At 44.2% G+C, this 16,865-nt stretch overlaps 1 protein-coding gene across 18 annotated transcripts in view; it reads left to right on the top strand.

Moving 5' to 3' along the window:
- mapk8ip3 (mitogen-activated protein kinase 8 interacting protein 3) overlaps window positions 1–16,865 on the top strand; it is a 100,703-nt gene that overhangs the window by 75,487 nt on the left and 8,351 nt on the right. For 11 of the 18 annotated variants that reach the window (XM_034189557.1, XM_034189566.1, XM_034189560.1 and 8 more), the window contains 11 exons: window positions 762–921; window positions 2,547–2,597; window positions 6,377–6,466; window positions 7,520–7,669; window positions 7,797–7,962; window positions 12,695–12,892; window positions 13,004–13,187; window positions 15,155–15,274; window positions 15,370–15,450; window positions 15,556–15,623; window positions 15,878–16,029. In XM_034189557.1, the coding sequence (XP_034045448.1) occupies window positions 762–921; window positions 2,547–2,597; window positions 6,377–6,466; window positions 7,520–7,669; window positions 7,797–7,962; window positions 12,695–12,892; window positions 13,004–13,187; window positions 15,155–15,274; window positions 15,370–15,450; window positions 15,556–15,623; window positions 15,878–16,029 (1,420 nt within the window). The remainder of the gene's footprint in view (window positions 1–761; window positions 922–2,546; window positions 2,598–6,376; window positions 6,467–7,519; window positions 7,670–7,796; window positions 7,963–12,694; window positions 12,893–13,003; window positions 13,188–15,154; window positions 15,275–15,369; window positions 15,451–15,555; window positions 15,624–15,877; window positions 16,030–16,865) is intronic. The other 7 variants (XM_034189558.1, XM_034189567.1, XM_034189575.1 and 4 more) reach the window with 6 other exon arrangements.

Here is a 16,865-nt window from a genome sequence, read left to right on the forward strand (position 1 = left end):
CTAAATAACATTTAATTTGAGAGAAAGACATTCCATCGGTACCCAAGGATCCTGTAGACACCATTTTAGGTCACAGGTTAGCATCCAAGTCTCACAACGATACAGTAAGAAAGGAAGCACCAGGACCGGAAAGACTTGATTGATTCAGTTGATTGAGTTACTCTCTGAGCCACCCTCAGAATTCATGGGTTCCCCAAGAAGTTGCTGGTCATATGTTTTGGCTCCTTCACTGTTCAATGCTTGTATGGACTGGGTGTTGGGTAGTGCTGTGCCTTTTTCTGGGTGAGGAAAGGTTTACTGACCTTGACCTGACAGACAATGCTGTGATGTTTGCATAATTAAGGCACAGCCAAACCAGAGACCATTAGAAACATTTCTTTTTCTGTCATTAGCTTCCAGGTTTGCTTGCTGCTCGACAGAAGGGAATATGGTTGATTAAAAAAAAAACAGATTTAAATACCTTTTGGGAATAGAATGTTATCAAACATACTGTTGATAATAAACAGAATGAATGAAAACTGTGACAATGCCAGCACTTGGCGTGTTCCACTTGGTGCTGCGGCTAACAGTCAGAATCTTCTCATGTCAGACAGTTAAGTGCGTTGAGTTGCTTGGCTTTAACACTGCTTAAGTTAACACATGCTGGTAGCCACTGCTATTGCTTTTGGCTTCACGTTTATTTCTGTCTCTCGCTACTGGCTGCCCACGCTGCTAACGCTTCGCTGTTTCTCTCTTCCTTCCCTTCCTCCTGTTGCTTTCAGACTGGCCAGTAATGGTGTTGCATCTCTCCTCAGTGATTCAGCACTGTTGGCCCGCCGAGAGCAGCGGCGTGAACAGTACCGGCAGGTCCGTGAACACATGCGCCGTGAGGACGGTATCATACAGGCCTGTGGCTGGAGCGTGCCATCTCGCTTCAAGCAGGTACACGCACACATAAATCCCAACTTCTACCATCTGGTCCTCCTTCTGGTCGTATTAAAGTTAAATCTCAGACCGTATTCAGGAAGAGCATATTAAGATATTAAGATAAAAAGTCAAGCTTCTTTAGTCAGTCATTTTATACAAGATCTAAATCACAAGAGTGGTTGCTCAGTGAGGTAGGAGGTGGACTACTAATATCTAGACCTGGGTCATAGGCATTGTACTAGTAGCTATAAATGGATACTGGCCTTTGGTCATGATCCCATCCAGCTGAGTCATAGACTCTCTTTCACTTCACGCTATGGTATCTGGTGATAAGTACTGACACCAGTGGGCCTCAGGAATTGTTGAGGAATTCCTACATCACATTAAAAAAATAAACCATTCAACTGTACAAGAATTCACTCCTGGTAGTATTTTGTTTGGGCACGTTTAACAGCCACAAATTCTGGGTGGGTAAATAGTTATCAGGTTTCAAAATCTAGACACTCCAATTTATTTCCATTTTACTCTGTAAAACTGCTCCAGTTGTGTTTTGTGTTTATATGCTATTTTTACGGCAGAGTTGCAGTGTGCTTATGCTGCTACACAGGAGCTTATAGGGGACCTAGTATATTACTTGTATGTACAATATATTCCTCTTCATGCCCACCCCAGTGCCATCAAAGTGTCCCAAAGACATGGACCTAGACCTTCATCATCAGGTCTAGGTCCACAGAAAAATAGTGACTGTAGATGGAGCTATGGAACAAAAGGCGTTCCACGTATATATGAATGGTAAAAGGATTGTGTTTACTGTATATAGCGCTATTATGGTCACACAGCTTTACAGTGATGCCTCACATTTAGACACACTTGGGCACTGATACTGCCATGGGAAGCGCTCACTACACACTTGGAGCAACATGGAGATGGAGGTTCTTGCCTATAGGGTCTGAGTGATTTTAACCAAAGATCCTCTGGTCAGAAGCCCACTGTAACATCACATATATATCAAGAGCAATCCGAGATTTCTGCCCGCCAATCCAGATCCGGATCACCTCCAAATTCAGTGGATTCTTCCATGGCCTAATATCTATCTGTGGTGCAAATTTGATGAGAATCCATGAAGTAGTTTTGACATCAAAGCCTATATAAAGGGAAATCTTGATCCAAAATACAAGATCTGGATCACCTCCAAAATTTAATGGAGTCTTCCATGACCTAATATCTATCTGTGGTGAAAATTTCATCAAATTCCATGCAGTAGTTTTGACGTAATCCTGCTAACAGACAGACAAATAAATAAACGCTGATGTTTTTTATTACGTCCCTGGCGGACGTACTGTACCAAGCTTGAATGTATCTCTCACATTATGATTCAATACATACATTAAAACACACACACAAAGGAGGTGAACCCTCTCTTATCGGTGCTGCACATTAAAGTATTAAATTAACTGCATTTCTTCTGGATTACTCCTGCATCCGAATTGGAATATCAGCAAGCACTTAATCTTTTCCACTTCAGTATCGAGCACCAACATGAATTTGAAGACATGGAAGTGTAGCTTCAGCTTTGAGGGTTGCAGCCAGAGGGCAGAGCGTGTTAGTAGGCAGGTGGCTCTAACTCTGATCTCCCACAGACTGGTGGTCAGACGGACAGCACTCAGGACGGCCCACTGAAGAGACAACAGGCAAGTGAGACCGAAAGAGCCAGCATGTGCCTTTATGACTTCACTTACGTTTAACATCCCTCTAAAACCCCGCCCCGCCCCACCACGCCATAGCAGCAGGTTTTTAGTTCCAGCAAATATGAATATGTATGTTAAAAAGAAGAAAGTGAAGCAGTATGTGAAGGTAGAGTCAGGATTATGTCCAAAGCAGCTTGATGTAACTGTTTTGTAGGATGGTTCTGCTTTGAACCATTGTGAACGCATGAAAATTACTTATTACTATTATTATTTGAAGCATGATATGAGTCTGCGTTACTCTTTTTTTTAAATGCAATGTAAATGTGTTCCCAACAGACACACACAGCTGCATTTCTTTAATGAACTCCCATCTTTCCAGACTTCTGTACATTTCCCTTCTCTTTCTGCAAGTGTTGTAACCTTTAACCTCTGTCTGTCTCAACCTGCCTGATGTCATCCTTACTTGATTCCTCCTTTGCTCTTTGCGTTATTTTCAAAGAAAAATCCACACTAAAACAACTGGATATAAAGGTGACCATGTGGTTTTGTTTAGCACTGTAAACCTGAAAAAGATGTCTGAACAAAATAAATAATACACTCAAAAAATGGCTCTTTGGATGAACTCTATGTATGGCTCTATGTAACTGAGTTGGGACGACATATATTTATTATATGAAATCTTGCCCGTAATTGAATTGAGTTCATCCAATAAGTCATTTGTTTGTGTGATACACTCAAAAAACATACTCACCGGATTGGATTCCATCCAATAAATATATGTAGTCCCAACACAATTGAGTTGGGACTACATATATTAACTCAATATACGAGGGCTGTCAATAAAGTTACGGTCCTTTTTATTTTTTTCAAAAACTATATGGATTTCATTCATATGTTTTTACGTCAGACATGCTTGAACCCTCGTGCGCATGCATGAGTTTTTCCACGCCTGTCGGTGACGTCATTCGCCTGTGAGCACTCCTTGTGGGAGGAGTCGTCCAGCCCCTCGTCGGAATTCCTTTGTCTGAGAAGTTGCTGAGAGACTGGCGCGTTGTTTGATCAAAATTTTTTCTAAACCTGTGAGACACATCGAAGTGGACACGGTTCGAAAAATTAAGCTGGTTTTCAGTGAAAATTTTAACGGCTGATGAGAGATTTTGAGGTGATTCTGTCGCTTTAAGGACTTTTCACGGTGCGAGACGTCGCTCAGCGCTCTCAGGCGGCGTCATCAGCCTGTTTCAAGCTGAAAACCTCCACATTTCAGGCTCTATTGATCCAGGACGTCGTGAGAGAACAGAGAAGTTTCAGAAGAAGTCGGTTTCAGCATTTTATCCGGATATTCCACTGTTAAAGGAGATTTTTTTAATGAAAGACGTGCGGATGGGTCCGCGCGTCGGGACGCAGCCGCCGCGACGCTCCGCCACAGGAAAAACACCTCTGTTGAAAGCCTTAAGGACAAGTTGGAACATGTCCTGCCTGTTAAACAATTTCTCATATACTCACTCCACTGAAAGCCATCAAAAGCCGCCTGGATTTTACAAATGGTTATCAACACGGAGGTGTTTTTCCAGTGCCGCCGCACCGCGTCGGCTGCGTCCCGACGCGCGGATCCGTCCGCACGTCTTTCATTAAAAAAATCTCCTTTAACAGTGGAATATCCGGATAAAATGCTGAAACCGACTTCTTCTGAAACTTCTCTGTTCTCTCACGACGTCCTGGATCAATAGAGCCTGAAATGTGGAGGTTTTCAGCTTGAACAGGCTGATGACGCCGCCTGAGAGCGCTGCGCGACGTCTCGCACCGTGAAAAGTCCTTAAAGCGACAGAATCACGTCAAAATCTCTCATCAGCTGTTAAAATTTTCACTGAAAACCAGCTTAATTTTTCGAACCATGTCCACTTCGATGTGTCTCACAGGTTTAGAAAAAATTTTGATCAAACAACGCGCCAGTCTCTCAGCAACTTCTCAGACAAAGGAATTCCGACGAGGGGCTGGACGACTCCTCCCACAAGGAGTGCTCACAGGCGAATGACGTCACCGACAGGCGTGGAAAAACTCACGCATGCGCACGAGGGTTCAAGCATGTCTGACGTAAAAACATATGAATGAAATCCATATAGTTTTTGAAAAAAATAAAAAGGACCGTTACTTTATTGACAGCCCTCGTATGTAGCCCCGTAGTCCCAACTCAGGTTGGGACTACATATATTTATTGGATGGAATCCAATCCGGTGAGTCAGTTTTTTGAGTGTATCACACAAACAAATGACTGTCTGGATGAACTCAATTCAATTACAGGCAGTATTTCCATCTAATAAATCTATGTAGCCCCAGCTAAATTAAATTAAATTATCTTGCATGGATGTGCTTTATTCGAGTTGGGGCTACATATATTTATTAATGAGATAGAAATCCTGCCCGTAATTGAAGTGAGTTCATCCAATGAGTCATTGTTTGTGTGATACACTCACAAAACAGACTCACCCGATTGGATTCCATCTAATAAATATATGTTGCCCCAACACAATTGAGTTGGGGCAACATATATTAACTCAATATATGTAGCCCCAACTCAGTTCCATCTAATAAATATATGTAGTCCCATTGAGTTGAAACTACATATATTTATTAGATGGAATCCAATCCGGTGAGTCAGTTTTTAGAGTGTATCACACAAACAAATGACTCAGTGGGTGAACTCAATTCAATTACGGCAGGATTTCCATCTAATAAATATATGTAGCCCCAACTAAATTAAATTAAATTATCTTGCATGGATGCGCTTTCTTTGAGTTGGGGCTACATATGTTTATTAGATGGAAATCCTGCACATAATTGAATTGAGTTCATCCAATGCATCAGTTTTGTGTGTGTGTTATAATAAGAATAAACCTGTTAATGGGGTAACTGGTTAGGTTTATGTACTCAAGAATAACTTATTACAGTTGTCTGAAGATGTAGTATTCAAGCTACTAAAACTTAACACAGACTGCAGAATAAGACTCAGTGGAATAAGGTTATGGGGCTTCTAAATCTAAACCTTTCAATTCCCAGTCATGCTCCTTGTCTGTTTTACTGGACAAGACACTTCATCTGCATTGTCCCAGTTCACCCAGCTGTAAATAGGTACCGGTGGTGGCTGGAGAAGGGACTGATGTCTCATCCAGGGGGAGTTGTAGACTCTTATTCACCTCATTCTACAGAATCCAGCGATTAGCACCAATGGGCATCAGGACCCAAATGAACCAAGTTCATTATACTTTAAATGTTTTGAGTTAACCAAAGGTGAAATAACTTATTTTCGATTACATAAATTTAACAATTGCCTGATTTTTTGTAGGGTTTACAGTGTGCTAGTGCTGTAGTTATTGGGCTCAAAAGCATTAGCAAAGAAGAGTTAGAAAATATTAACGTGCTGTTATTCACAGAGAGAAATCCAACGTCAGAAAGAAATCTATCGTGCTGACTTCTTACGTCTTCAGTATTCTGAAAATAGTGCAGCGACATCCTAGGAAATATGGTAAATCAGTAAGCAATGAAGTATTTGTACATGCACCAGGTTGATGGAACTGTCATGCAGTAAACATCAGACTGGTGATATCAGTGGAATTTTTCTTTTAGGACCTTCTTTTTTGTACTTGATATGTATACAGGACGGAAAAAAAGCCTTGGTTTCATCTGTGGCCAATGAAACTGGAGTTGTTTTCAGAACCCAGACAGTAATTTTTTTCTTCTTTGTATTTCATTTGACCCTGTGAGTCATCGTTCACCTCTGCTTTTAGGCGGCTAACGAGAAAGAGGACAATCGCGTGAAGAATGTTCCTGTTCCAGTGTACTGCCGCCCCCTCGTAGAGAAGGACCCCAACAGGAAGGTCAGGAATTTAAAGGACAAGTGGAAAAAATTGCCTTCTTTGTTGTGTTAAATTCAAATTTTGTGTTTTAGCATGCTACAGAAACATGAAACCTACTATATCATTAAAGATATGAAATTAAATTGATTTAAGGTTGGCGGTAAGATCATTACTGACCGGCAGTGTTCATTAACAGCCACGTTTGTTGCCCTCTGACCCCTTGGCTGCTCTCACTTCCCAGACCTAAAGTGTAAGTATACTGAAAAAGAGAATGTTTGAACTAACTTAAAAAAGTGTTACAATTTGTAAAAAAAACCTGAATGAATTAAGTTGTTTGAACTTAAGTTTGAAAGTTAAATCAACTCTAACTTACAAACTTAAGTTCAAACAACTTAATTCATTTAGGTTTTTACATATTGTAACACATTTTTAAGTTGGTTCAAACATTCTCTTTTTTCAGTGTACAACATGAACACAAACTCAAAATCCTCCAGTTTCATTACAAAAGGGTCACAACAGCAAATCCAATATGGCCCAAGCGGAGGGTCACCCCTTTGAGTCTGGTCTGCTTGAGGTTTCTTCCTCAAATCATCAGAGGGAGTTTTTCTTACCACTGTCGCCTGTGTGCTTGCTCTAGGGGTTGGTAAGGTTAGACCTTACTTGTGTGAAGCGCCTTGAGACAACTTTGTTGTGATTTGGTCCTATATAAATTAAATAAATTGAATTGGATCCATGTGTTGGTTTTTCACAAATTTTACACCAGATGCCCTTTATGGGGCAACTTCTCCTTACATGGAGAACAGGCTTAGGTGGTCTTGAACTTTTCTGTTTTGGAAGCAAGTGCACTAACAACCTGACCACCACACTGAACCAGAACATAAGGCATAAGGTTTTTGTTGTTGCTGTTTATAAAGGATACTTACTACTAGTTGAAATGCATCAGGGATGTAAAGTAGGATTTAAAGGGACACTCTTTCATAATCCTTGATGTATTGAACAAGATTTTCTACTCAAACGATTATCAAGATGTGCCCTTTTAATTTCTAACCTGTTTTTTGTGTACTGTGCTTTTAGCTGTGGTGTGCAGCGGGTGTGGACCTGGCAGGATGGAAGGCCGGCAGCCTGGAGTCACTTGCAGCCAAAACGGCGTCAAACGGCAGCGACCCCCTGCATGCTGAGGAGGATCGAGGTGACAAGAAGAACAACTCTCCAGAGAAGAAGAAGGTAGAGCTGAAGTCATTTTACTCACTGCTTGAAAGTGACTGACAGCTAACTTTCAAATATGTAAAAACATATTACTGAGAAGGTGTGGTTCAGGAACAGAACACGACTCTCTGTTCCTCTTACCTAGTCAAAGGAGCTCCAGGAAACAGACTCCATGAGTAGTCGAGTCTGGATCCTTACCAGTACTCATTCAGCTAGCAAGGTGGTCATCATTGATGCCAACCAGCCAGGTTCGCTGGTCGACCAGTTCAACGTCTGCAATGCCCATGTGCTCTGTATCTCCAGTGTGCCAGGTGAGAAAAGTTGTTGTTGCATGGCGTACATATACTCAACAGCCACTTTATTAGGTACACTTTGCTAGTACCAGGTTAGACCCCCTTTTGCCTTTAGAACTGCCTTAATTCTTCATGGAAGACATTCAACAAGGTGTTGGAAACATTCCTCAGAGATGTTGGTCCATATTGACTCCTATCCCTGAGTCAGAGGCATCCACTTCAACTATAAACTGGCAATTAGGATCGGGCTGCACCAGGACTGGTGCAGTCGAGAACCGGCGTTTCAACTCCCTAAACGCGGCTTCGCACCGATCCGACCAGGTGAAGGGGACGTTTGTGGAGGTCCGGGCTGTCAGGGGGCTAACTACCTGACTGTAGCCTTTGATGAACCTCCGGTGGAAATTAGCAAAACCGAGGAACTGCTGTAGTTTCCTACGGTTTGTTGGTTGGGGCCAATCTCTCACCGCCGCAACCTTGGCCGGATCAGGGGCGACGGAGTTGGAGGAGATTATAAACCCCAGGAAGGACAAAGAAGTACGGTGGAACTCGCACTTCTCACCCTTCACAAACAGCCGGTTCTCCAACAACCGCTGCAGGACCTGACATACATGCGTAACATGAGTCTCAGGATCCGGGGAAAAGATGAGTATATCGTCTAGATATACGAAGACAAACCAATGCAGGAAGTCCCGCAGGACGTCATTAACCAAGGCCTGGAACGTCGCGGGTGCATTGGTGAGGCCGAACGGCAAGACCAGGTACTCAAAGTGACCTAACGGGGTGTTAAATGCCGTCTTCCACTCGTCTCCCTCCCGGATCCGAACCAGGTGATAAGCATTCCTAAGATCCAGTTTAGTGAAAATTTGGGCTCCATGCAAGGGCGTGAACACTGAATCCAACAGAGGTAATGGGTATCGGTTGCGAACCATGATCTCGTTCAGCCCTCTGTAGTCAATGCATGGACAGAGTCCGCCGTCTTTTTTGCCCACAAAAAAGAAACCAGCACCCATCGGGGAGGTGGAGTTCCGGATCAACCCGGCAGCTAACGAGTCCCGGATGTAGGTCTCCATTGATTCGCGTTCTGGACGTGAGAGGTTGTACAGCCTGCTGGACGGGTACTCAGCGCCCAGTATCAAATCAATGGCACAATCGTACGGACAGTGCGGGGGCAGCGTGAGTGCCAGATCTTTGCTGAAGACGTCAGCAAGGTCATGGTACTCGGCTGGCACCGCCGCCAGATTGGGGGGGACTAAAACCTCCTCCTTAGCTGTCACACCGGGTGGAACCGAGGATCCTAAACACTCCCGGTGGCAGGTTTCGCTCCACTGCGTCACAACCCCAGACGGCCAATCAATCCGGGGATTGTGTTTTAACACCCATGGAAAACCCAAAATCACTTGGGAGGTAGAAGGTGTTACATAAAACACAATCTCCTCCCTGTGATTTCCTGACACAACCATTGTCACTGGCTGTGTCTGATGTGTGATTAGTGGAAGAAGGGTGCCATCTAGTGCCCGTACCGACAATGGTGACGGTAAGGCCACTAGAGGGAGCCCAACCTCCTTTGCCCATCTGCTATCCAGCAGATTCCCCTCTGACCCCGTGTCCACCAGTGCTGGGGCGTGAAGGGTTAGATCCCCACTCAGGATCGTAACTGGGATGCGTGCAGATCGTCAGGGTTTCCCCGTGTGAGTATTATGACCCACCCTTAGCCCAGTCTCTAAGGACGAGTGCTGCTGTTTTGACCGTTTGGGGCAGTTTTTCTGCGTGTGCTCGGTTGAGCTGCAGAGAAAACACTCCCCACGGACCAGCCTCCTTTGTCTCTGATCTGATCTCATTTTGGTCCTGTTCGTTTCCTTAACAACGGCAGCAGGGGGAGCTGTCGTCACGTGGAGTACCCTGGCTGTGGAGTGTGGGGAAGACGGCTCCCTTTCAGACCCGAGAGGAAGAGGGACGGCTTGTGCCTGACCACACCCTTCGTCTCGCTCCCGTCGGTGTTCTGTTAATCGGTTGTCTAACCGTATTACCAGGTCGATAAGCCCGTCTAAATCCCACGGCTCGTCCTTCGCCACCAGGTGCTCCTTAAGGACCAGAGACAGTCCGTTTACGAAGGCGGCGCGGAGCGCAACAGCATTCCAGCCGGCTCGCGCTGCCGCAATGCGGAAGTCGACTGCATACTTAGCTGCGCTCCGGCACCCCTGTCTTATCGACAGCAGCACGCTTGAAGCGGTCTCGCCTCTATGAGGGTGGTCGAACACCTGTCTGAACTCCCTCACAAACCCAGTATATGTCGTTAGGAGCCGTGACGTCTGCTCCCAGAACGCTGTAGCCCAGGCGCGTGCCTCTCCTCGAAGCAGATTTATAACGTAAGCCACCCGGCTAGCGTCTGACGCGTACATGACGGGACGCTGTGAAAAGACGAGCGAACACTGCATTAAGAAGTCTGTGCACGTCTCGACACAACCGCCGTATGGCTCCGGAGGGCTTATGTATGCTTCAGGGGAAGGAGGGGGGGGTTCATTGAATGACCACTGGAATGTCTGTGTCTGGCATTCGGTCAGCAGGAGGAGGTGCTGCAGCGGCACCCTGTGCGCGCGCTTCCACCTGGGCGGTGAGAGCCTCCATCCTCCGATTGAGAATAACGTTCTGCTCGGTTACCACGTCCAACCGAGCAGTGAAAGCGGTTATGATGTGCTACAGCTCACCTAACACGCCTCCTGCTGGTGCCTGTGCACCTCGCTCTTCCACTGGCTGTTCAAGCAATGGTTGATGCCCCTCGGGATCCATGACGCTGGCCGAGAAATCCTGTTGAGAAAGTGTAGTGACACGGACCCACAACAGGGAGCGTTAATGAACGGACAATGGATAAGCCAGAAAGTAACAATTTAATGTTGTGAATTGCACAACGGAATACAGACAATAACATTTGAGGAGTACAGTCAATCATACACAAGGTGACGTGTGGGCAGGCTCGAGGATAGAAGACGTCTGTCCAGAGAAGAGCCGGATCCCATACGGCTTCCACCGCCAGCGGATCTGAAGAACACCGGAGCCGCCAAATCCCGAGTCCCAGGTGGCCACCGTCTCCAGCTGTCAGACCTGGTACTGCTGGCAGAAACAGAAACAGTTAATGGTGGGTGTGTGAAGACACACCCAGTAATCCTTCCTTGCTCAGTTCCTCCGGGAGGGAGAACCTCCATCTCCAGAAACAGAATCACCCGTGCAGCTCCTGTCAGTCACTTCCCTGGAAGGAGTGAGAGGCGAAGACGTCGCACTCACACTATCCACCAATCCAGCTTCAGACCGTATCCACAGGAAAACGGCTGCAAAAAGAGTTCAGACTATTTGTCAGCGTTATATACAGCAGAGAAATTACCTTGAGTGGTAGCTGATTTCTCGGCGAGGAGGTGGAGTTGCAGTCCGGCCTTTATAGTGATGGTGATGAGTTGGATGAGTGACAGCTGGTGCAGATGATAAGTGACAGCTGTCACTCCCAGTGGCTCCGACGCCCTCTCGTGCTTGAAGCCCGCACTCCAAGCAGGGCGCCATGCCAGCAGTACCTCCTCTTCAGCGGCCCACACAACATTAATGGCATCACACAGTTGCCCAGTCAACCAGCCTGCCCATTCCCTCTGACATCAACAAGGCTTTTTTTCTTCACACAACTGCCGCTCACTGGACGTCTTCTCTTTTTCAGACTATTCTCTGTAAACCATGGAGATGGTTGTGTGTGAAAACCTGTGTAGATCAGCAGTTTCTGAAATAACTCAGACCAGCCCATCTGGTACCAACAACCATGCCTCGTTCAAAGTCACTTAAATCCCCCTTCTGATACATGGCTTGAACATCAGCAAGTCGTCTTCACCACGTCTAGATGCCTAAATGCATTGAGTTGCTGCCATGTGATTGGCTGATTAACTATTTGTGTTACCAAGCAATTGAACAGGTGTACCTAATAAAGTGGCCAGTGAGTGTATACTGTCTGTGGTACTGGGGATGTTATGTCATATCTATGGATCTTATGGTCTGAGGTTTAGTGTCAAATTACTTGCAAGACGCAGGTTTCTGTAGACTCCAATGGAAAACTGTGTCAGGACCTAAATCATTGCCATGTTAATGGCCAAAATAAAACAATTCACCCATTAGTCCAATTAGGCTTAAATGACTTCAACTTTCTACATGGTCCAATTAAACATTTATCCTCAAAACAACTTTAAATGCCTGTTTTGATCATTTACCTTGATGAAATGACCCCTTGCTCCAATTCAGTAATCGATCAACAAATCAGTGTGTTTATGTTCAGATGTATAAGAGAGAAACTTAACAAAATCTGAAGAATGATAGTTGAATATCCATCTTTCAACTCTTGGAAAATGATTGTGTAAATTGGGAACAAAACTGAGAGTGAACAACAAAAATTGTATATGTATAGCAATAATGTGGGAGGTGATGGTCTAGTGGTTAAGCGTTGGTCTTGAGACCAGAGGATCCTCGGTTTAAATCCCAGCATGACCGGAAAATCACTAAGGGCCCTTGGGCAAGGTCCTTAATCCCCTAGTTGCTCCCAGTGTGTAGTGAGCGCCGGGGTGAATGTGAGGCATTGATGTGTAAAGCGCTTTGAGTGTCTGATGTAGATGGAAAAGCGCTTTAATGTGTGGGGAAAGCTAATAGCCTGGAATTCTTACAAGCTGATGCATTAGTCTGTAAAACTACAGTGTTCGTATACGTGTGTTTCTGTGGCTCCATCCAGCTGCCAGTGACAGTGATTATCCAGCAGGAGAGATCGTGTTGGATCCAGGTGATGGTTGTGCAGGAGGAGGTGATGATCCTGGTAGTATGGAGGGTATGTTGGCTGGTATCACACTCGTGGGCTGTGCCACCAACTGCAGCGTTGCCCGCAGCAACTGTTCGTCACGTACTGACACGCCTATACAAGACAAAGGACAAGGTGAAAACATCACCAGTCCTACTACATCTACATGTTACCATGACAACAACAGGTTGCTTTTTTAAAAATGCCACTAGCCTGTGTATTTATTTCAATGGTGTTGTGTTTTAGCGCCTGTTGCTCATCCAGTGAATGGGAAAATTCATCCGGCCCAGTCAGCCGAGGAAGCCACAGAGGCCACAGAGGTCCCTGAGACAACCGCCACCCACACAGATGTGAGGTCTGGACCTCCAGGCCCGTTTACTGAGCACGTCTTCACTGATCCCCAACCCCATCCACCCAATACCTCTGACAGGTAGGGCGTCAAAGTCCGTCATGTGGAAGGTGATACATAAGTGCTGAAATTAAATGAAGGACAAAAATGACGTCTGGTACACTACCAAAATATCTATGCAATTCTGGTTGTTGTGGAATTTCTGTGATGATGTCAGCATAAAATGAGACAGGCGATGAAGGAGCATTCAAGGAGACAGACATGGTCTAAGCAGAAATAGATGCACCTGGAGAAGTTTGAAAGGTACTGCATGCAATGTACCCACTGAGCCTTCTGATTTCCACTCACAAACAGATGTGTTAAGGACCTCTACTGTAATGAAAACAAAATCATAATACAAACATGGCCTTTGGCTAGTCCTGGCCACGATCAGATGTTTAGTCGTGAAATTGGAGAAACCACGTGTTATATCAACACGGACCACGGACGCGGATGTTATTTTAAAGTTTATTTTTAAATGATTTATGCCATCCTCTGACTGAATGTTGTGTTTTTTTTTTTTCTTTGTACTTTCAACTATGCCTGTTTTTTGACCTGGTGTTTCATTTAACAACATAGTGAAGAAAAAAAAAGACCAGCCTTGTAAAACTGTTGTTTTTGGATCGATGAAAAAGCTTATGTTTTCCTTCCTTTTTACTAAAACAGAAAATTCTCCTACTATGGTGTGGGACCTATATATCGCATATACCAGGTATCATGGATCAGTTTGGATATGTCAAAATACTTGAAGAGGTCATGTTGCCTTATGCTGAAGAGGACATGCCCTTGAAATGGGTGTTTCAACAAGACAATGACCCCAAGCACACTAGTAAACAAGCAAATCTTGGTTCCAAACCAACAAAATTAATGCCTCGCAGATGTGAAGAAATCATGAAAAACTGTGGTTATACAACTAAATACTAGTTTAGTGATTCACAGGATTGCTATAAAAGCAGTTTGAACATAATAGTTTTGAGTTTTGTAGCATCAACAGCAGATGCTACTATTATTGTGAACACCCCCTTTTCTACTTTTTTTTTTACTAAAAGCCCAATTTCATAGCTTTAAGAGTGTGCATATCATGAATGCTTGGTCTTGTTGGATTCGTGAGAATCTACTGAATCTATTAGTACCTTGTTTCCCATGTAACAATAAGAAATATACTCAAAACCTGGATTAATCTTTTTAGTCACATAGCACTACTATTTTTCTGAACACTACTGTAGGTATATAATTCAATAAAATATACGGAGATAAAATAGACATGTGATGCAGTTATGCCAGACTTTGATGAGTTTATAGTAAGTAATCACTTTGACAGCCCCGTATCTTTAGCCTTGTGTCATTTTCTGCTGAGATCTGAGGAAGTCTGTTAAGAGCTTGCGAACTCATGAGGTCGCCAGAAAGAGGTTTTTGGTGACATCAATATGTTTGCAGGAGAATGAAGGTCCAAGTCTTTGGGTCCTGGTGCTTCCTGTTTTACTCTGTGGTTGTGAAACTGGGATGCTAACCAGTGACCTAAGGTAATAGCTAAATGTCTTTGGTACTAGGTCTCTTCAGAAGATCCTAGGGTACCACTGGAATAATTTCAATTTCAATTTATTTTCATTTATATAGCTCCAAATCACAACAAGGTTGCCTCAAGGCGCTTCACACAAGTAAGGTCTAACCTTACCCCAGAGGAACAGTGGTAAGGAAAACTCCCTCTGAGGAAGAAACCTCATGCAGACCAGACTCAAAGGGGTGAGCATGATCCAGCACACATGTGCCTTAGTATCAAGGACCTCAGCAGCTAGAGATTGTCAATGGGGTGCTTGCCTGTCACCTGGTTGCGGCAGGTAGATGGCTGCGTTTGAGAGCTATGTTTGGACCAGATGTCTGGATGTTCCCACACTTGATCACTTTCAGTTTTCACCTTTCTTTAGACAATCATCCCCTGACTTGTCTAAAGAATACTGGTTGTGAAACTACATGTAGCTTATCAGATGTCATGTCATCTGTCCTTGCAGAGGCACAGGTCAATCCAAAGAAGAAATATCTCAACTTCCAGAGACAGAGGACGGAGTTGACGAGGCCAAAACCTACACAAGTGTGGCCCCCACCATGTGGCTGGGGGCCCAGAATGGCTGGTCAGTTTCTTCATCTGAACTATTCCCAAAATGTATTGCTACCTCTTTGGTACCAAGGATTGCTCTGGAGTAACTTGACTCTGCTTTACCTCAAGGCTGTACGTGCACTCAGCGGTAGGAAACTGGAAGAAGTGCCTCCACTCCATCAAACTTAAGGACTCGGTGCTCAGCCTGGTGTAAGGAAGCCTGTACATCTCCTTCCATGATTTATGTGTTGTAATTATGGATCGTTATTGTCTATACAATATAAGTGCAGGAGTTTGTCTTCTCTGTAATCACAGACATGTAAAGGGTCGTGTTCTGGTTGCCCTCGCCGATGGAACCCTCGCCATATTTCATCGATCTGAGGGTATTTAGCCCCTTAAATATTCTAACATACTATTCCTCATATCCGAGGTATTTTATAAACGGTCACATGTTATTTTGACCTTTTCGAGAATATGGAAATTTACGCAACAAACTATTGGATTAGACTTCTGCCAAAAGCTGTGTTCATATTATGTAGACATGAAAATGTACCTCACACACAAACATTGCAAATACCTGTCAATTGATGAATGTTAATCACTTTCTAGGAGTTTTTAGTAGGTCTTTCTCTGTCAGCAGATGGTCAGTGGGATCTATCCAATTATCATCTAATGGATCTTGGTCGGCCACATCACTCCATCCGCTGCATGGCTGTAGTCCACGATAAGGTGTGGTGCGGCTACAAGAATAAGATTCATGTCATCCAGCCCAAAAGCATGCAGATTGAAGTGAGTAATGAAGCATTACATCATATTTTTTGTTGTTTGAATCAACTGGGCATGAAGACACTATGGGATAAGTCTATCTGACATTTGACCCAATGCCCTTGATTATCTTACAAATGATTCACCTCTGACTAACCTTAGCTGGACAGTTCTGGAATCCACTAAATTCTATGCCCTGTTTCTTCCAAGTTGGGTTAAAAACAAATTCCTTAACCTTTGCCAAAATGAATTCTTTAAGAGCAATTTCATAGTCAACCTTCATTGGCATTCAAAACCTGGTAGAAATCGGCAAAAGGATCTGATGGATTAGGCCAACAAGCAAAAAAATTCATTGACAAATTTGTTCTTGCTGGGCATTTCCAGAACTGGCCTCCGTATGTGCAGAGTTTGGTGCACATCAGAGTGAAAAACTTAATGCTGCGTTTACACATAGGCAAGACGCGTTACGAATGTCATATTTGCGTCATTCTTGGCATATTCCTGACATTGTTAACATGACTTAACACATCTGAATAGGTTTCTTAATAGTGTGTGTTGGTGCGTGATATTCGCAATTTTCGTGGAGCATGTTTTTGGCTGTCAAAAAATCTTACATGAATGTCACGCACCACCTTCATTTTGCCTCATGTCATGGAGGTCGCAACTGAGCATTAGTGGTGCTCCTTAATATAGCGTGACAGCGTTCTTCTCTGATGTGCGCACAATTAAATCCTGCTGCACCGCATTCAGTTTCATTGCTGAAGTATGCCGAAGAAGGGCAGTGATGCCAAGTTGGCTAAAAGTCTCGTGCCAATGCTCCTCAACGCGCTCCTGCAGGTGTTCCACCTGCTCCATGTGCC

This window comes from Thalassophryne amazonica, chromosome 16 (assembly GCF_902500255.1).
Source record: "Thalassophryne amazonica chromosome 16, fThaAma1.1, whole genome shotgun sequence".
Taxonomy (NCBI): Eukaryota; Metazoa; Chordata; class Actinopteri; order Batrachoidiformes; family Batrachoididae; genus Thalassophryne; species Thalassophryne amazonica.